At 33.8% G+C, this 21,832-nt stretch overlaps 1 protein-coding gene across 10 annotated transcripts in view; it reads left to right on the top strand.

The window, feature by feature from the left end:
- The window catches only part of Lpin (phosphatidate phosphatase LPIN), a 166,964-nt gene that overhangs the window by 143,614 nt on the left and 1,518 nt on the right, over window positions 1–21,832 (top strand). For 4 of the 10 annotated variants that reach the window (XM_073957560.1, XM_073957563.1, XM_073957562.1 and 1 more), the window contains 8 exons: window positions 1,973–3,117; window positions 3,184–3,280; window positions 5,267–5,395; window positions 5,625–5,856; window positions 5,928–6,157; window positions 9,090–9,590; window positions 9,664–9,767; window positions 13,835–14,991. In XM_073957560.1, the coding sequence (XP_073813661.1) occupies window positions 1,973–3,117; window positions 3,184–3,280; window positions 5,267–5,395; window positions 5,625–5,856; window positions 5,928–6,157; window positions 9,090–9,590; window positions 9,664–9,767; window positions 13,835–14,168 (2,772 nt within the window). In that variant the 3' untranslated portion in view covers window positions 14,169–14,991. Of the gene's footprint in view, window positions 1–1,972; window positions 3,118–3,183; window positions 3,281–5,266; window positions 5,396–5,624; window positions 5,857–5,927; window positions 6,158–9,089; window positions 9,591–9,663; window positions 9,768–13,834; window positions 14,992–21,832 lie in introns of those variants that run through there. The other 6 variants (XM_073957565.1, XM_073957564.1, XM_073957567.1 and 3 more) reach the window with 3 other exon arrangements.

Below are 21,832 nucleotides of genomic sequence, written 5' to 3'. Positions count from 1 at the left end.
TTTATAAAAAACAAAAGAACATTTTTCATACGAAAAGTCATTATAGATGAAGTTTTCTATATGAAATTAACTATTCTATAAGAAAAGCTTTTCCATGATGAGTTCGAATAGGAAAGTTCGTCAGTGATGACTCTTCCTATAGAAAAGTTATTCAGTGATGACTTTTCCTATAGAAAAGTTATTCAGTGATGACTTTTCCTATTGAAAAGTTCATAAGTGATGGCTTTTCCTATAGAAAAGTTCGTCAGTGATGGCTTTTCCTATAGAATAGTTCATCAGTGATGACTTTTCCTATAGAGAAATTCATCCGTGGTTACATTTTCTATAGAAAAGTTTATCAGTGATGATTTTTCCTATAGAAAAGTTCATCGATGATGATTTTCCTATAGAAACGTTCATTGGTGATGACTTTTTCCTATAGAAAAGTTCATCAGTGATGACTTTTCCTATAGAACAGTTCATCAGTGATGACTTCTTCTATTAAAAAGCTTATCAGTTATGACTTTTCTTATAGAAAAGTTCATCAGTGATGACTTTTCCTATAGAAAAGTTCATCAGTGTTGACTTTTCCTGTAGAAAAGTTCATCAGTGATGACTTTTCCTATAGAAACGTTCGTTGGTGATGACTTTTTCCTATAGAAAAGTTCATCAGTGATGACTTTTTCCTATAGAAAAGTTCATCAGTGATGACTTTTCCTATAGAAAGGTTCATCAGTGATGAATTTTCCTATATAAAAGTTTATCAGTGATGACTTTTCCTATAGAAAAGTTTATCAGTGATGACTTTTCCTATAGAAGAGTTCATCAATGATGACTTTTCCTATAGAAAAGTTTATCAATGATGACTTTTCCTATAGAAAAGTTCATCAGTGATGGCTTTTCCTATATAAAAGTTCATCAGCGATGGCTTTTCCAATAGAAAAGTTCATCGGTGATGGCTTTTCCTATAAACAAGTTCATCAGTGACGACGTTTCCTACAGAAAAGTTCATCAATGATAACTTTTCCTATAGAATAGTTCTTCAGTGATCACATTTCCTATTGAAAAGTTCATCAGTGATGACTTTTCCTATAGAAAAGTTCATCAGTGATGACTTTTCCTATAGAAAAGTTCATCAGTGATGACTTTTCCTATAGAAAAGTTCATCAGTGATGACTTTTCCTATAGAAAAGTTCATCAGTGATGACTTTTCCTATAGAAAAGTTCATCAGTGATGACTTTTCCTATAGAAAAGTTCATCAGTGATGACTTTTCCTATAGAAAAGTTCATCAGTGATGACTTTTCCAATAGAAAAGTTCATCAGTGATGACTTTTTCCTATAGATAAGTTCATCAGTGATGACTTTTCCTATAGAAAAGTTCATCAGTGATGACTTTTTCTATAGAAAAGTTCATCAGTGATGACTTTTTCTATAGAAAAGTTCATCAGTGATGACTTTTTCTATAGAAAAGTTCATCAGTGATGACTTTTCCTATAGAAAAGTTCATCAGTAATGACTTTTCCTATAGAAAAGTTCATCAGTGATGACTTTTCCCATAGAAAAGTTCATCCGTGATTACATTTTCTATAGAAAAGTTATTCAGTGATGACTTTTCCCATAGAAAAGTTCATCCGTGATTACATTTTCTATAGAAAAGTTATTCAGTGATGACTTTTCCCCTAGAAAAGTTCATCCGTGATTACATTTTCTATAGAAAAGTTATTCAGTGATGACTTTTCCCATAGAAAAGTTCATCCGTGATTACATTTTCTATAGAAAACTTCATCAATGATGACTTTTCCTATACAAACGTTCATGACTTTTCCTATAGAAAAGTTCATCAGTGATGATTTTTCCTATAGAAAAGTTCATCAGTGATGACTTTTCCCATAGAAAAGTTCATCCGTGATTACATTTTCCTATAGAAAAGTTTTTTATTGTTCAATATTCGGCCTACTAATTTCCCAACCCTTCATTTCTTCCATTTCCAGGATTGGAGTAACAGTACTCAAACAGATGAGAAACGTCTCGAAAGTGAAACCAAAGAAGAAGAAGTTGTGGAGGCAAAAGAAGAAACCATAAAACCAGTTGAAGAAGCATTAGATGCCACACTAACATCACAAAATGTTGATGCAACAACAAAACCCATAACTCCCACAGCTAGTAAAGCTAGCTTACAACCACAAGATCAACAGCAACAACAACAATTGTCCTCCAATACGAACAGCATTAAAGAGGAATCCAAAAGCAAAAAGAAACGCCGCAAGAAGTCGCAAATGAAAAAGAAAAATGCTCAACGTAAAACTTCTTCCAGCAGTTCAGTTGGTAGTAATACTCCTGTAGATGGTACTCCTACCACCGAAGAGAATAATTCTAACAAGGCAGCCGAGGATGCTGATACTAGCTCTCTATCGATCTCAAATAATACAACTAATTCATCAAATGATGAAGCTTCGCCAAAATCTGTTGAAGCCGTCACCGCTTTGGCTGGTGATGAGAGTCAAATTTCTGAACAACAACAGTGCAAAACATCACCAATTACACCAACAACCTCACGTATACACGATTTAGATATACACTTCTTTTCGGATACCGAAGTTACCTCATCGGGTGGTAATGGTGCTTGTGGCATTGGCAGGGGTGCTGGACGCCCATCAACGCCCATACAAAGTGATAGTGAATTGGAAATATCGTTGCGTGAAAAGGAAACTGATAGTGATCTTATGACATCTTCAGCCTCCTGGAAGTGGGGCGAATTGCCCACACCCGAGTTGAAGGGAGATATGAATGCTGAAAATCAAGCGGCTCGTGCCCAGGCTCAACATAACTCCATGTTGAGCAATATGTTTAATTTCATGAAGAAAAATAATAAAATGCGTAAACAAGGCAATGATGGTGGTATCTATTTGGCCGATGCTGAGGGCATGGATCCTGAAATGTTGGCCATGTATATACCAAATGCTAATTCGGCTTCAATTTCCAAAGAAAATTCCCCAGCTGTGGGAGGTAATCTACAGGGTCAGGATGATGATCGTGAAAGTGGTAATGGTACATCATTGCCACACTCGCCCAGCTCATTGGAGGGTCAAAAAAGTTTGGATTCGGATTATGAAGATGGCAAGGCACCAGATGGAAAGTAAGTAAAGGGATCTTTCATCTAACGTTTACGATTAAAAATGTGTTTTTTGTCTGTTTCCTGTAGATATTTAGATTTTGTGGCCATGTCTTTGTGTGGCCTCCAAGAAAATCGTGACCCCTCAGATGAGGAATTCGAACGTAATGCCATCAAATACAAAGATGTAAGTATGCACAACATATTTTTTGCCTGTCTGTCAATTTTAGCTATTTATGGCATGCCCACTTGAGTTCTTCTTCTTTACTAATTTCTCAAACGAAATTTATATGATATTTTAATGCACTTTGCTACTATTATTTCTCATACACACACATACAAAAATACAAAGCGCACTTGTCTAATTGTCCTGCTTTAAAATCTGTTTTTTTTTCTTTCTTCTTTTTATGTAAATTGTCCTAAAGTAATTACAGATAAACATTTCTATGGGAAAAATCATCACTAATAAACTTTTCTGTATGAAAAGTCATCTATGGGAAACTTTTCTATAGGAAAAGTCGCCATTGATAAACTTTTATATAGGAAAAGTCATCACTAATGAAATTTTCTAGAAGAAAAGTAATCAGCGATAAACTTTTCTAGAGAAAAAGTCGTCACCGATGAACTTTCCACAAGAAGAGTCATCACCGATGAAATTTTCTTGAAGAAAAGCCATAACCGATTAACTTTTCTAGAAGAAAAGTCATAACCGATGAACTTTTCTAGAAGAAAAGTCATCACCGATGAACTTTTCTAGAAGAAAAGTCATCAACGACGAACTTTTCTAGAAGAAAAGTCATCACCGATGAACTCTTCTATAGGAAAACTCATCATTGATGAACTTTTCTGTAGGAAAGGTCGTCATTGATGAAGCTTTCTACAGGAAAAGTAATCATTTATGGGCTTTTCTATAGAAAATGTCATCATTGATGGGCTTTTCTATAGAAAATGTCATCATTGATGAACTTTTCCACAGGGAAAGTCATCATTGAAGAGTTTTTCTATTAGAAAAGTTGTCATTGATGAACTTTTCTATAAGAAAAGTCATTATTGATAAGTTTCTGTAGGAAAAGTCATTATTGATAAACTTTTCTATAAGAAAAATCATCATTGATGAACTTTTCTGTAGGAAAAGTCATCATTGATTGAAAATTCCCAACTGATGATTTTTTCTAAAAAAAAAAAAAACAAAATAAAGATTGATTATCAATACTAAAGAAACCGTCACAGATTAACTGTTTTCTAAGGAGGAGGTCATAATCACTGATGAGCCCTTTTTAATATCACTGCTTCTTGTTTTGCTAAGTGCCGTACATTTGAAAAAGGCTGCTGATACTAGTCAACTGGGCACAAAAACTTTTGTTTTTGTCAATAATTTCGAATAACGCCTTTTAGTATCAAAAAAACTAAACATATATATCGTTTTGGAACCGCTCTTGGCCCTATGGGATAGGTTCCATTTATGAAAATCAATTGAATTGAATTGAAGAAACCGTCACAGATTAACTGTTTTCTAAGGAGGAGGTCATAATCACTGATGAGCCCTTTTTAATATCACTGCTTCTTGTTTTGCTAAGTGCCGTACATTTGAAAAAGGCTGCTGATACTAGTCAACTGGGCACAAAAACTTTTGTTTTTGTCAATAATTTCGAATAACGCCTTTTAGTATCAAAAAAACTAAACATATATATCGTTTTGGAACCGCTCTTGGCCCTATGGGATAGGTTCCATTTATGAAAATCAATTGAATTGAATTGAAAATTATTTAATCTCGAGTAACCAAGTTAAATATAAAATTGTATAATTTTTAAATGCATTAAAGTATTTAATTAATACATAATTTTAAATATTTCTAATTTTAAATTTCAATTTTGTTGTGTATGAAATTTTAGTAGTAAATTGCATTAATAATTACATTTAAATAACAAATATTAACAAAATAAAACATAAAACAAAATACAATTAATACTTTTAACTAATTTTGAAGAAAACAAACTAACTTTTACAATGAACCCCTTCCCACTTTTTCCCCTTTTCAAATCTCACTCAAAAAAATAATTGTCTTATTGATGATAAATAAAAAAAATAATGATGTGCCATTGTTAAACAAATCTGGATTACTTGCCCGCGCTCGTATGTAATGTGTAAACCACCTCTCAATCAATCACAAAAGGTCTGTGAAAATCCCAGCATTTTTTCATCGCCCAATTTAGTGGTCCGCCTTAATGGTAAATATTACAGCTGGGCGGCTGCATGTCCTATTGTCATGACCATTATAACTTTCCAGAAGCCTTTGACTAATGTAAGTTATTGTCGTTATTGTCTTGAAATACACAATGAACACTCAATCATACATACATATGCTTTTCATATATACACAATATACATACATATTTATTACATACCTATCATGTCAATTGGAAGAAAACACACATCTTTCCTTTGCACTAGGTGGCATTTTGTTGGCAAATTGTTTAAAAGTTAATTTTTTAATAAAACTATTTTTACTCCCCCTATAACACCCACAAAAGGATGCCATTGAACAGTTAATGGTTAATGCCAAACAAGATGCTGTAGCAGCTGCTGCTGCTGAGGCTGAAGCTGCCAATAAGGCTGATGCTGAAGCTGGTACCCCAACCGGTACTCAAAATCAGGCCAAACGTTCTTGGTGGTATTGGAGACGTTCACAAAATGTTAATCAAGCCAATGCTACGGCACCACTCAATAGCCAAAAAACGGTTAAAATTGATGACAAACAAGAGAGTAAGTTTTAGTTTAATCCTCTTTTGAGTTATTTATTTAAAGTAATTTATTTCTTTAATTTCGTTTTTTAGATTTAGATCAAACCGCTGTTGCCACTACCCAAACATCACGCCCCAATTCACCTGATTTAAGCGATCGTACTTTAAGCAAAACTGATTCAACAATGAATGCTGAAAATACTTCAGCAATAATGGAGAATATGGAAGATTTATCTCAGGCCTCATCGAAAAGTGAATCTACCGGAGATAAGAATAAGAATGAACATTACAAAAAGTCATTGCGTCTTAGCTCGGAATCAATTGTAAGTTGGGAAATCAATGTTGTGCCGATATAAAATCTTAACCAGCGATTTTAGTTATTGTTAAAATATTATTATTATTACTATTATTAATATTATGAATAATTATTGCAATAATAATAATTAATATAATTATTATGATTACAATGAACAATATTTATTCACGGTGCTCTTGAAACAATTTTAAATGGAAGGTGCTTACACCTCGGAAGTTTTTGCGGATTCTGAAACTACAATAGCGGTATTCACTCATCGTTGTAAAGTTGCATTGTAGATCTTGTACATGTTGTTAACATTGTAGATCTACAAGTGTTTACAACACCACAACAACAAAATACATGAAAGTTTAATTTACCACAGGGTTGTTAATTTACTCGACCTAAAAGTCTTGTAAACATTTCACTGTACTTTACAAGGGTGTAGAGAACAGCTGATTGTTGTGCCATCACTTTGTTGTGAGTTTTATGTTATGTCGGTGTTTTGTTTTTTGGTAGAAAAATGGGAAATATAAAAAGAATAAAAGAATGGAGGCCAAGAAAAAAACATTTTTTTATGAAAAAAGTATAATAAAACTGAAACTAAAAGGTAGACTTACGACGACGTTAAGATGTTTTTATTTGTTTACGACATTCACACTTCGTTGTAAAAAACCCTGGTACATATAGTACATTAACAAGAGTTGTAAATCTACAACCATGAGTGAATACCGCTAATGTTTATAGATGAGAAAAATCAAAAAACAAAAAAAAATCGCCGGAGCGCTTTTTAAATAAATCGCGATTTAAGTTGGCATTTTTAGGGGTTGTTAAGGTTTTCACGATTTTGCTTAAAAACCGCATGTCCTATCAAAATGGGACTAAAGAGGATGTTGTAGCTATGAAAATTCTCTACAAGATTGTCCTGTATGGTATTATCGTCGGTTTTACCGTTTTTGAGATATAGAAGTTCAAATTGGGACAATACAAATTCAATTCAATTTTGTCCCCCCTTATAAAAATTCTCTACAAGATTGTCCTGTATGGTATTATCGTCGGTTTTACCGTTTTTGAGATATAGAAGTTCAAATTGGGACAATACAAATTCAATTCAATTTTGTCCCCCCTTATAAAAATTCTCTACAAGATTGTCCTGTATGGTATTATCGTCGGTTTTACCGTTTTTGAGATATAGAAGTTCAAATTATAATATATATAATTGTTCCACAACATCCCATAGGGACAAGGGAGACTTCTCTCATATCAATGAGTGCACCCCGATTCATATTAGCTCAATGATATGGGACCTACAGTTTATCGCCGAGTCCGAACGGCGTGTCTAAGACACCACTTTTGTAGAGAAGTTTTACATGGCTGAAATACTCAGGAAATGTCGCCAACATTACTGAGGGGTATTTTGCCACCGTTGAAAAGTGATTTGATGTTGCCTGGCCGGGGAATCGAACCCACGACCTTATGTGTGCAAGGCGGGTGTGCATACCATTGCACCACGGTGGCACCCAAGTTCAAATTGGGACAATACAAATTCAATTCAATTTTGTCCCCCCTTATAAAACAATGTCATGGCTGCAAATTCCCAACTTAAACTTATATATCTAAAAAAATGTTACAACTTAGGATAAGTTACTTAAGCCAGTAGAGAATTTTCACAGCTTTAAGATTTTCTCAGGTCTCATATCGATAAGACTTACCGTATTCAAACAAAATCGCGAAACCCTAACAAAAAACCTAAAAATGTAAACTGAGCTTCTTTATCTCAAAAATGGTACAGGCTGGGAACAAATAATAAACGCCAATCCGCTAGAGAATTTTCATAGCTACAATATTTTCTTTAGCTCTATTTCGATTGGACTTGCAGTCCGTGAAAACCTAAAAAACATCTAAAAATGTGAATTTTGACCGCGATTTATTTAAAAATCCCTACAGCGATTTTTTCTTGTTTTTGGATTTTTCTCATCTATGAACACTGCTGTTTCAGAATTCACAAAAACTTTCCCTGTGTAAGCGGTTTTCATCAAAAGTTAGTTAAGGCGCACCCTTCATGACATTGTTTTATAAGGGGGGCGATACAGTCAGTGCATTGTCCCAATTTGAACTTCTATATCTCAATAACGGTAAACCCTATGAAATTATCACAAAAGTCAATCTTGTAGAGAATTTTCATAGCTACAACAATTTCCTTATTCCCATTTTGAAAAGGCTCGCGGTTTCTAAGCAAAATCTTGAAAACCTAAACAACCCCTAAAAATGTCAACTTAAATCGCGATTTATTTTAAAAGCGCTCCGGCGATTTTTTTTTATTTTTCTCATCTATGAACATTGTAGTTTCAGAATCCGCAAAAACTTCCAAGGTGTAAGCACCTTCCATTTAAAACTGTTTCAAGAGCACCGTGTATTATAATAATAAAAATTATTATTACTATAATTACTATTATTTATTATTATTATTATTATTATTATTATTATTATTATTATTATTATTATTATTATTATTAAAATTACTATAATTATTATAATTACTTTTATTATAATTATTATTTTTATTGTTATTATTGTTATTAGTATTATTATTTTAATTACTATAATTATTATTTTTATTATCATTATTATTAATTAATTTAATTGCTATTACTATTTTTTTATTAATTTTAAAACATTTTTTATAATTAATATTAATATTATTATTATTTTTATTATTATCATTATTTTTATTATTATTATTACTATAATTATTATAATTACTATTATTATAATTAATATAATTATTATTATTATTATTTTTATTGTTATTATTGTAATTAGTATTATTATTTTAATTACTATAATTATTATAATTATTATTTTTATTATCATTAATATTAATATAATTATTATTAATTAATATAATTGTTATTACTATTTTTATTATTAATTTTAAACCTTTTTTTTTTTTCTTCCAGAAAAAACTTAACCTCAAAGAAGGCATGAATGAAATTGAATTCAGTGTTACTACCGCCTATCAGGGTACAACACGTTGTAAATGTTATTTGTTCCGTTGGCGACACAGTGATAAGGTTGTTATATCCGATATTGATGGTACCATAACCAAGTCGGATGTTTTGGGTCATATATTACCAATGGTTGGTAAAGATTGGGCCCAACTGGGTGTGGCACAACTTTTCTCCAAAATTGAACAAAACGGCTATAAGCTGTTATATCTGTCGGCCCGTGCCATTGGCCAATCACGGGCAACACGTGAATACTTACGTTCAATACGTCAGGGTGATGTTAAATTACCCGATGGTCCATTGTTATTGAATCCAACATCATTGATCTCAGCCTTCCATCGTGAAGTAATTGAACGTAAACCAGAACAATTTAAAATTGCTTGCCTCTCGGATATCAGAGATTTATTCCCCAACAAAGATCCATTCTATGCTGGTTATGGTAATCGTATCAATGTAAGTAGCATAACCCTGCTAAATCTTTAAAATCGAAGGGATTTCAAAAAATATTTCCCATTTTTTGTTTTAGGATGTCTGGGCTTATCGTGCCGTTGGCATACCCATTAAGCGTATTTTCACAATAAATACCAAAGGAGAATTAAAACATGAGTTAACTCAAACATTCCAATCCTCGTAAGTATTTCATATATTAAAAATTTGTTTGCATTTATTTCGTAAGATCTGTTGTGTGCTACTATGGAAGAAGCATTTCATCTGTTATGTATTCTCTCTCTGACTTTTTACTACAACAACACCCACACTCACATGGTGTACTGTTTAATACAAAACAAAAACAACAAACAATAACCATTATCAAAACCAATGCTAAAAACCAATAATGCAATTCTATCAGCCAATCAATCAAAACATTTGAATGCCTTGTCTACAGCTTTGTAAGAATACTATTTATTGTACCTATTGTAAGAGGTGTTTGTTTGTATGATGTATTCTCGTATGTATTTGTATGGAATCTCACAAATTAATCTCACCATTGGTTAGGTTAATTAATAATAATAATAACAACAACAAAACATGGTAGCAGAGTGTATGTGACAACAATTATCACGAGCACATCTCATCTAATTTTTATAATTGGCCAAAAAGTAAGAAGAAACAAACAAAGAAGTAATCAAAACAAAATGTAATCTATTAAACCACCATTTAGGGGGGGTTAGAAATTCTAACCTCAAAAAATCTTTACTTTTTAAATTAATGCATTATTTTTCTTCTCCTAGCGTTGTAATAATAATCATCACATCACATTTTACATACATGTATTAAAATTTCGCCATTCAATTTAGTTATGTAAGTTACATTAATTTTCATATATGCAAAATCTTTTAAGTCTTATTGTTAAAAAAAAGGAATTTAAACATGGAAAATCAAATGAACTCACATTCGAACAAAAGCTTTTGGATGTGGAGAACATCTGGTGTACTATTGCACCATGTGTAAGAACAAGTAATCACGGTGTAAACTTGTGGTTACAATATGGTGATTTGAGGTTATGAGAAGATGGAAACATATGATTTTCAACGATTCAATAAGAAAAATTGCAATAATATACTACAAAAAGTTATAATTGTTATAGAACACATCAGTATAATTAATGAAATATTAATTTACAAGCCTCAATGTTGACATTGATTCACACTTTATGCATTTAAATAATTAAATAACGTCGGAATATGGTGAGGAATATTTAACAAAAGTGTACGTAATAGAAATTCGTTTGCCCTTAGCTTTCTCGGACCGTAGATTGCACACGTTAACGGAAATGGTGCGCTGTAAAAGTACACAAACCGGCACATGTTACGGCGCGTCTAGAAACCTGTCCAGAGTTCAACTTGGAAAACAAATAATATTATTTTTAGTAGCCACATAAACAAGCATGGAAAGTGTTGTTCTCTGTCTGAAATTGCTGGATGATATTGAGTTGGCTCCAGAAAAGGCATTCAAAACCACAATGGTCTACTTTCGAAGACTTCTCAAATATCATATTGCGTTTTTTTATAACATTTTGATACTAACAAAGCGGTAATTGTCGATATTTTATCAATATTATATGAGGTATTATTACAGCCAAGAAAAAGAGTTTTAAATGGATATAATATACCTGATACCCAAGAGGTGCAAGTGTTGCAATTGTTAGAATTCTTGCCTTACAAAACATCATATTTTTTAAGGGAAAGTAAATAAAGGAGCTACCCATATCGATGAGCTAAAAGCAAGATTAGCTTTTTTATCTTTTTTTATTTTTTCAATATTAAGCATCTTCTTCGAATGGAATATCAAATTTTTATAAGCGACACGTGTACAAAATGTGAAAAGACTTTCGCTTGCCTTTGTCTTATATGTATAAGAAGACCTCCAGGCCTTTTATACGAAGCGCCTCTTTGAAAAGACTTTCTACTCTTCGTTGATAGGACCTTTAATGAAAAAACTTCATGAGAAAATCTTTCGGATTTCCAAGAAATGGCTATTATGAAAACACACCCGTATTCTCTATAAGAAAGACCTCCACATCTATGAAAAGATCTTCAAGTCCTCTATACAAAGATATTCTGGTCTTCAACAAAAAATCGAATGTTACTCCGTGAGAAAATTTTCTAGATTTCTAAGAAATTGCTTCGTGGTTCTTTGTCCGACATTAGGATACCTTTTGGTGACTAAAAGAATATTTTATGGTATTCTAAAAAATTACATTCTGGCCTTTGCAAAAATACCAGCTAACCATTAATGGCAAGATCTGTTGATCCTCTATGAGATGATCCTCGAGTCTTTTATTGTAGAATCTGTTGTCTTTTGGATTTCTACGAAAAGATTTTATTGAAAATATCCAATGATCCCCTATGAAATGATATTCAAATCTATTCAGGCTACCTGTGAAAAAAACCTCCATTCTGCATTTATAAAATCTTCTGGCTTTGATAACTGTTGATATTTTATAAAAAGGCATTCAGGTTATCTGCTAAACATTAGTAGTAAGACCTTTTTGGTCCCCTTTGAGAAGACTTTCTGGTCTACTATGAGATGATCATCCGGACTTATGCTAGGATCTTTTGTCCTCTATCTTCTGGATTTCAACGAAAAGCTTTGATAACTGTTGATCTTTTACAAAAAGGCATTCAGGTTATCTGCTAAACATTAGTAGTAAGACCTTTTTGGTCCCCTTTGAGAAGACTTTCTGGCCTACTATGAGATGATCATCAGGACTTCTATGTTAGGATCTTTTGTCCTCTATCTTCTGGATTTCAACGAAAAGCTTTATTGAAAACATACTCTGGTCCTCTATATAAAGGCTTGCTCATCCGTTCAGGTTCTCTAAAAAATATCTTCCATCTTTCCAGATGAGCTGCATTAAGCCACCAGCGAAACGATTGTAGCATATTGGTTGGATGTGTGTGGACTTCGCTAGACATCACTTTTTCAATACAAAACTCCTTAAGTCATGATAGTTCAATTAAATACAATTCTTTCCTTATACAACTTTCTGGCCTTCACGTATGTTTCATCATGAGAAAACCTTCTAGATTTCTAAGAAAAAGCCATGTGGTAGGAAAATTGTTAGTCTAATATGAGAATATGAATGTGGTATTCTTCTATAAAAAGTTATTCTGGTGCTTTGTAAGAAGACCGGCTGATATTTTGTTAGAAGACGTTGAGAAGGATTCCTGGTCTACTATTTAATGCGCCTAGAGTCTTCCATTCCTGTTCCCTTCCATGAAAGCATTATCTAGTCCTTTACATGAAGACATTCTGATGTTCTATAATATGTTGCTGAGGAGGCTCTCAAAAAGAAAAGCTTTATGCCCTTTTTAAACATAACTTCAGGTCATCTAAGCAAAGCTTTTGTTCATCCACGAGAAGAATGGGCCTGAATATTATCAGACACACTTTCCTGCTTTATCAGAATATATTTTAGTTTACTATGGGAAGATCTTCATGGCCTCCACAAAAATATATCCTGTTCACTTATTCCTTCTAAGAAAACCTTCTGTTCCCCCAATGAGAAGATTTTTCCTATGAGTAAAACCTCTGGATATTTTCAAAATATCTGCCCTCTATACAAAAAATAAAAAAATTCTTTATGTTTTCCATGAGATGATCTAGGAGAAAATCAGATAACAGTTTTTGAGAATATGTTAGAAAAATTGTCTAATTCACATAAATAGATGTCATTTCAAAACAACTGGCTGAGTATAAACAACCTGAAGACCACGAAAAAAACTAAATTTGTGTAGAATTTACATTCATTCCATGATGTCTTCTTCGGACCACATACCAGAACCATTAAAATAAATAAATGAAATACCTCTTTTAATCACAAATCTTCGTTTTCCATTACCGGCTCCTAACCTACAAAATATACTTTTGATTTTCCATGATATGAATTTCTAATTTTTCTCATCTATATATTTTTTAATATTTATTATTACTGTGCATATCAACCTTTTGTTTTATGTTTTCTGCTTTATTTTCATTTGCTGTCTCTCTATCTCTCGATATACGCCTATTATTTGTTATGTACGAAAAAAAATATCAATTTATTTTCTCGATCTTTATGTTTCGATACTTATTTCTGTTTTGTTTTATTTCTTCAAAATTATTACGTTTTTCTTTCTTTGTGTTCCAAATAAACTCTACTTTTATACGATTATTTTACTCTATCAACGCCTTAATATCGATCGGCGGTATAGTGGTTACATCAATCAATCACTAGAAGTTGATGAATATTTTCCTGCCCTCGATGATGATTTCGATTATAAAACCGATGTCTTTGACGATGACGAAGAAGAGGAAGAATTAAAATTCAGTGATACTGAAAGTGATGGAGATGAAGACATCTTTAGCGATGAATATTTAGATGAAGATGATGGCATTGTTATAGATGTTTCCGAAACAACAAGCATGAATAGTACCTCAATGGAAACGGCAGCAACAAACATACACAACAGTGATACCTTTACACAGCTAAATAATAATACTAGCAATCATAATGATATTATTTTAAATGTGTCTTCGGTGTGTTAAATGGGACATACAAAACCAATGCTTTAAGACTCTCAATTTCTTTGTGAGAGAGAATAAGACAAAAATATATGAACAAATCTACCAATTAATCAATACTAACATCAAGAACAACAACAACAACAAATTTGTGATATTTATTTACCTGGTTATTTAGTATGCAATTAAATTGCTTTTATCCATATATATTTCTAAGCGTTATAACACTAATTTTGTCCATATCTGCGTAACTTTGTCATTAGTTTAGTTTCCGTTTAGTTTGGTTAAATTACCAAAACGATGTAACTAAACAAATAAGTATTGTCGGTAAACGAAATCATTTATTAGTTAAAATTAAAGAAAATAACTTAGGCAAGTTATTAATTAGTCTGTAAGTTTGTTAAGTTTTAATGTTACAATATGTGTGTGTGTAAAAAATATTGTATTTAAAAAATACAAAACAGCGTTACATTCAGTACCTTTTTTTCTTTTGCAAAAAACACAAATCTTTTTAAAGGTTTCCAAGGTTTTCTTATTTTATGCTATTCCTTTTTATTATTGTTATTATTTTATGTTATAGAAACAAAGTTTGCTATGTATGTATATATTTTGTATAAATATAAGTGCATTATAATTTGCATATTTTTATAAAATTTATATACATCCATATACACATCCCCTAATGCATATTGAATTTGATATGTATGTAAATAGATATTTAATATTGTGATGATTTATATTTAGTTTTAAGTTGTTTTAACTACGTAACGTAGCTGTCCCCCAATTATTATAATTATTATACCAACCATGACATTGTTTGGCAAAAAATAAATAATTCAAAATTGTTCTTTTTTGTTTTATTTTATTTTACTTTTCTAATGGCAAATTTATATACAATTTCTTATAATATTGATTACGTTTGTTTCTTCTGTGCCAATTATGTTTAAATATCGATGACGAATCTACATACTACTATATTTTCGATATACATGCCTAATCTTCAGCTTTCTTTAAAATAACACGAGGCGCACAAAAATATGCTTTAAAGTTTGGTTTTAAAATTGCGCCAAAAAATATGCTTTAAAACACCAATTTTTAATATTTTTCATAAATAATTTGAACCTAGTTTAGGACACATATGCAGTTCATTGAAAAAATAGTAAGCATAAAGTTGCCTTAAAGTATACTATAATGTGTTTGTTCAAGAAATATTCAATGAAACACGAATTTTAATATTTGGTTCCAGAGAATCAAAGAAGTTCATTGCATTGAGACACCTAAAAGTATACTATAAAATGTGTAATAAGGAAATGGTTTAAGAAATGCGCCTGAAAACTTGCTATAATTTTTGGCTCTAAATAATTTGATGACAATTCTGGGCAATAGTAGGCAAAGGGGTTCCCATTTGTAATTGTGTGTGTAAAAATTTCTCACATACACAATTCAACTAATTGAAAAAACATAATACTCACACAATGACACCTCCTAAAGTATGCAATAGAAAAATATGTTGCCTACCATTGATTTAGGGCAAAAAAAAAAGTATGGTAAATATAGTAACCCTAAAGGCGCCTAAAAGTATACTATCATATGTGGCATTAGGAAATGGTTTAAAAACTGTACCTAAAATATGCTTTAAACACACAAATTTATCAATTGGTTCTCTAAAAACTTCAAAGATAATATAGGGCGAATAAAAAAGTTCATTGTAACAATAGTAATCGCTAAGGTGCCTAAAAGTAAAGTAAACTATAAATGTCGGACGAGGAAATGATTTTAAAACAGCGCCTGAAAATATGCTTTAAATTATGTTTATGTTCATTATCGCATTTTAATAAAACGACAATTCCATATAAATATTTTACTACTACGAAATGAAATTATAGATGTTTACAAAGAGAAACACTTCTTTACTTGGGTGGCAATAGGTTGAAGGGTGAGCAGCCACTCAGAGACTGTTAGTCGATTGTGTTTTTCCTGGGCAGGTTGAAGATGATAATGATAAGGTACAGATGATGATAGTTATTGCTTGATGAGTTAAAGATTAGGTAGTGATACACGGTGCGCCTTAACTAATTTTAAATGGAAGGTGCTTACACCTGGGAAGTTTTTGCAGATTCTGAAACTACAATGCTCATAGATGAGAAATATCAAGAAACAAAAAAATCGCCGGAGGGATTTTCACACAAATCGCGATTTAAGTTCACATTTCTTTAGGTTTTCACGATTTTGCTTGGAAAACACGAGTCCAATGTAAATGGGCCTAAAGAAAATGTTGTAGCTGTGAAAATTCTACACAAGATTGACCTTTATGATATTGTCGTATGTTTTACCATTTTTGAGATATAGAAGTTCAAATTGAGACAATGCACTGACTGTATCGCCTCCTTATAAAACAATATCATGCTCAGTGCGCCTTAACTAACTTTTGATGAAAACCGCTTACACATGGGAAGATTTCGCGGATTCTGACACAGCAATGTTCATAGATAAGAAAAATGAAAAAAAAAGAGAAAAAATCGCGGGAGGGATTTTTAAATAAATCGCGATCAAAATTCACAATTTTAGGGTTTTTTAGGTTTTCACTATTTTGCTTGGAAACCGCAAGTCGTATCGAAATGAGTCTAAAGACTGACCTTTTTTCGTAGGTTTTACCATTTTTGAGATATAGAGGTTCAGTTCAAATTTTTAGGTTCTTATATTAAGTCTTCAAGATTTTGCTTGGAAACCGCAAGGCGTGAAGAAAATGTTGAAGCTGTCTCTACAAGATTGGATGATTTATTTTTTCCTAGGTTGTACCGTTTTCAAGATATATAATAAGTTTTATTTGGAAAATTGCAGTAATGACATTGTTTTATAAGGAGGCGAAACAGTCAGTGCATTGTCTTAATTTGAACGTATATATCTCAACAAGTAAAAAAGTATCAGTCGGCTTTGCCGACAGAGATATACCCTCAGCCTGTGTATATTGAAAAAATTTTTCCCAACATACGTATGTATTTAGGGGGTTTTAAAATTTTTGGATATTTGAACCGACAACAATGTTGATTAGGATTAAAGTTCAAAAGTTTTGCGGAGGAGATACTAAAAGGAATGGATCGACATTGACCGTTATGGAAGTGGATCTCCAGCCACAACATATGGTGCCTTAGGATGTTTTTACACTCTTCAGGCTGTTTGCTCAAGAAGTATGGACTTGCCCCTAAAAAAACTTTTACCATCGTAATTGAGGCAACGAATGCAAGTTGTCTCAACAAAAATCAAAGTGATTCCATAGCAGGTCTTAAAGTGAACTTATCCGAAATTTTGTGTGGGAGGTACGGGATGGAGTGGACAAATATAGTCCATATTTGAACCTGATCTATATCTGGTAGATGTATTAGGATGTGTAAAGTATAGACCAATTTGGCAACTACTTTTAAGAGTTACCGTACGAACAATTTTTCCGAACATTTTGGAACTGGTGTGGGGGAGGTACCTGAAAGAGTGGACCGATATGGCTTATCTTCACACTTAAACTATGTTTGGACAAAATATTACTAAGTTTTATCTTGCGCTTCAACCACCTCACACGGTGTCATAGGGTTTTTTTGCAACTTTCAGGCTATTCTCTCGGGAAGTATGGTTTTGCCCCTGCTGAAACTTGTACCGTCGTATGGAGGGCAGTGAATACACGCTGCTAAAACAAAAATCAAAGCGATTCGAGAGATGGCCCTAAACTGAACTTTTCCGAAATTTTGTGTGGGAGGTACCCCAAGGAGTGGACCGATTGAGTCCATATTGAAACCTTATCTAAGTCTGATACACGCTCCACGATGGGCAAAGTATGGACCAAATCGGTTACTCCCTTCAAGAGTTATCGTGCGCACAAATTTTCCGAACATTTTCGAACTTTTGTGGGGGAGGTACGGGAAGGAGTGGACCGATATAGCCCATCTTCGAACTTAAACTAAGTTTGGGTAAAATATTACGAAAGCCAAAATTTGAACCGAATCGGTTTATCCGTTCGAGAGTTATCGTGCGCTCCAGCCAGCCAGACAGACAGACAGACGGACGGACATTGCTCAATCGACTCCAAATTGTCTGAAACACATTTCGTCCAAACATACTTGGGGTCTAAAACCATTATTTCGATGAGGCACATTTTGCCCGTATGAAAGTGTATATACCCTTCATAGCCTAAAGGCTGAGGGTATAAAAACGGTAAAACCTACGAAAATATCATAAAAATAAATCTTGTGGAAAATTTTCACAGCTACAACATTTTCTTTAGGCCCATTTACATACAACTCGGCCTTTGCAAGCAAAATCGTGAAAATCTAAAGAACCCCTAAACATGTGAACTTAAATCGCGATTTATCTGAAAATCCCTTCGGCGATTTTTTTAGTTCCTTGATATTTCTCATCTATGAGCATTGTAGATTCAGAATCTGCAAAAACTTCCCAGGTGTAAGCACCTTCCATTTTAATTTTATTAAGGCACACCGTGGGATCTTTAAACCAATGAAGAGAATTGCAGATTATTGCCGTGTTGTTGATCGATTGTTTTGCTGGAAATAGATAGGAGGACAATTGACAAGTGATTGTGGACATTTTCCAAGCCGTGATAGGTGTTTGGCAAAGTGAAAAAGGATAATGGAATCTATGTTAGTTGGGAAGGTGAGAGTATCTATCTCATATCTACTAAGTATTTTCATCCCTAACTTGTCGTACTACGACGAGATACCACAGGCCAAATTGCTTTGGATGTCCTACATCATCACATTTTCGATGTAGATATCACGAACTTTGCCGATGTAATATCCCATTGGTGGCCAGACATTTTCGTCAATTGACAGGTCGATAGACTTAGAGCTACATCGTGATAGTTTATCTGCGTATTCGTTTTCCATTACATTTCTATGGCCCGGAACCTAGAAATGTGTAACAATATTGCGTATATCGTGCAGAACTTTCCTGCAAAGGACAGCTGAAGAATTTATGGTTCAGGACTTAAGAGCCTTGAAGGCCGCTTGACTATCGACATACATAGTCACCGGCCCTGTAAGATAGAAAGAATCTCTGCCTGAAAGACGATGCAATTAACATTAAGCTTATATGAGTTCTCTCAGTAATCGCCGGTGCCATTGCCTTCAACCATCTTACACCCATCTGTGTATATTAGAGTTACCTTCAGTCAAAGTGGTCATACTAGGAAAAATTACGGATAATGAGTCAAACCATATGCATATTATCGCATACGTAACACTGTCATTTAATTCAAGCTTTAGGTTAAGATGGATACGACAAGGGTTACATACAGCCTTTTCCTTTTCTCCTGAACAAATTGGAGGAGCGACCTTGTCAGGCAGAAGTGGCGACTCAGCTTGACCGGCGGATGGAATAATGGTGGTTTCCATTAATTCTTCCTCATTGGTTAAAGTTGAGTCATTCACCTCGTCGACCTGTTCGCCATCCAAATTTGTCTAATTAGACTGTCATTAATAATGTCTAAAGTAGGGCTGTCGACATTGCCCCTAGTTGGGCACCACGCGAAGTGGGGGGGTGGGGGAATGACCGAGATAATTGTCAGTGTCAATGTTCCTAATCGTCAACGAGAGAGAGGTATTTGCACTTGTGGCGGTGAAGACTGAAGGTGCCAAGGCATCCACGCCAACATCAGTCGGAGTTTTGGTTTTTTTAGAGGGTTTTTGTTTTTTGGGGTTTTTTGAAAGTTTTAGAATCCATGAGTTGCATTGTTTACTGGAAGGTCAGGAGGTCAACCGTGGCATTGCCTCCTTACCACGGCAAGAGCTTGACAGAAAAACAGGTTCGTTACTCGTTGATTCGCCCAGGTGTCAACGAGGCTCCGTTCAAATACAGTTTATAGGTACCCCACTGCAAACCTTGAAAAACACCGATAGGCACGAATATTACGCATAACTCCCCGGTGTTGGGGGATCTCTAATGGGTAGGAGATCACTACCTGGATAAACTTTGGTTAGTCGCACTTTCCCGTTCTCAAAAAGTCATGTAGAACGGAGCTCTGCTAGTCCGTTCAAGATGCCATGTCGAGTATCGAGAAATTGCGACCTAAGCCCCTGTATATTTAGTATTCTATCTGCTCTTGTGGAGTTGAGTACTTTTCGCTAATCGTTTTGTTCGCACTCACGAATGTAAACAAAACGAAACTAAACAGCGAACTCCGCCAGCGTGGGTTATGTTTCGTTTTGTATTGTTCCTATGGAACATGCGAAACGATTGGAAAAGTTATTTAAAGTATTTTTACGTACGCTGGACCAGACGCCCTTAACCTACAGTCATCCTCATGGGTAATTATCTCGAGAGGTCGTGGAATTTCAGATGTCAAACAAACCCAAGTACCACCGTGGTGCAATGGTACTCATTCCTGCATAACACTCTTCATATCCCGATTCGATTCCCAGGCCAGGTAAAATCGCATTTTCACGACATTTTCTGAGTATTTCAGCCATGTAAAACTTCTCTACTAGGCGTATTTTAAGACACGCCGTTCGGACTTGCCGATAAACAGTAGGTTCCATATCATTGAGCTAATATAAATATTTGATATGCGAGAAGTCTCCCATGTGCCTCATCAAAATAATGGTTTTAAGACCCCAAGTATGTTTGGGCAAAATGTGTTTCAGACAATTTAGAGTCGATTCAGGAATGTGCGTTCGGCTGGTGCGCACTATAGCTCCAGAACGAATCAGTTAATTTGGTCCTTGTAACATATTTTTGTCCTAACATAGATCAATTTCAAAGTTGGGATAGATCGGTTCACTCCTTCGTATACCTTTCCCACAAAAGTTCAATACTTTTCGCTATAATGGTGCGCACGATAACACTGAACAAAATATTTTGTCCAAACTTAGACCGAGTTCGAATATGGGTCATATTGGTCCACTCTTTCCGGTACCATCCCACAAGAGGTAACATTTTTTCTCTAAAGTGGTGTACATGATAACCCTTGAACGAATCAACAGATTTGTTCCTCGTAATATTTCTTCCAGATCTGGTTCGAATATGAACTATATCGGCCCACACTTTCCGGTACCTCCCGCACAAAAGTTCAAATATTTTTCGCACAAGTGCAGTTTAAGGACTTGTTTTGGATCGTTTTGAAAAAATATACAACGTTACAATTTTTTTCGGCGGCTGGGATAATGACCATAAAGCTCTAAAAACTCTGCCGGGACCAATTAAATTTGGTCGAAACTTTTGAAATCGTAAAATTTATTTCAAACGTACATGAAGTTCTATATCGGACAACACCTTCGGGTTCCTCCCTCACAAAAGTTCCAAATATCCGATTATGCACAGGTTAAGAACTGTTCGAGAATCTTTTTGAATTTTTGGCAGAAGATACTCCTTATGGACCTGTTTACAGTTCATAATGTGTTTCGTGGGCAAAGTCCAAGTAACCAACTTAAATCGGTTGGTGGTTACGATTATCGAAAGCAGTGACTGTCATTGGTCGAACCTGTGCACATACATCACACACTTAAACATTTTGCATCCAAAAAGTAATATTTGGTCCAGTAGGCCTTTCAGTGGAAAATTTGTTTCACTGTTTATAATAAGTACCCCACAAACGCCTAAAAATTTACGTTGAAAACTTACAAAATTTTAGCTGCGAAAATGCAATTTGTTTTTAAAACTAGCTTACCGTTCTTAGGTACACCACT

This window comes from Musca autumnalis, unplaced genomic scaffold (assembly GCF_047663935.1).
Source record: "Musca autumnalis isolate F117 unplaced genomic scaffold, ASM4766393v1 scaffold_5, whole genome shotgun sequence".
Classification (NCBI taxonomy): Eukaryota; Metazoa; Arthropoda; class Insecta; order Diptera; family Muscidae; genus Musca; species Musca autumnalis.
Note: the sequence above shows the minus strand (reverse complement) of the source record. Positions and strands in the feature narration are given on the sequence as shown.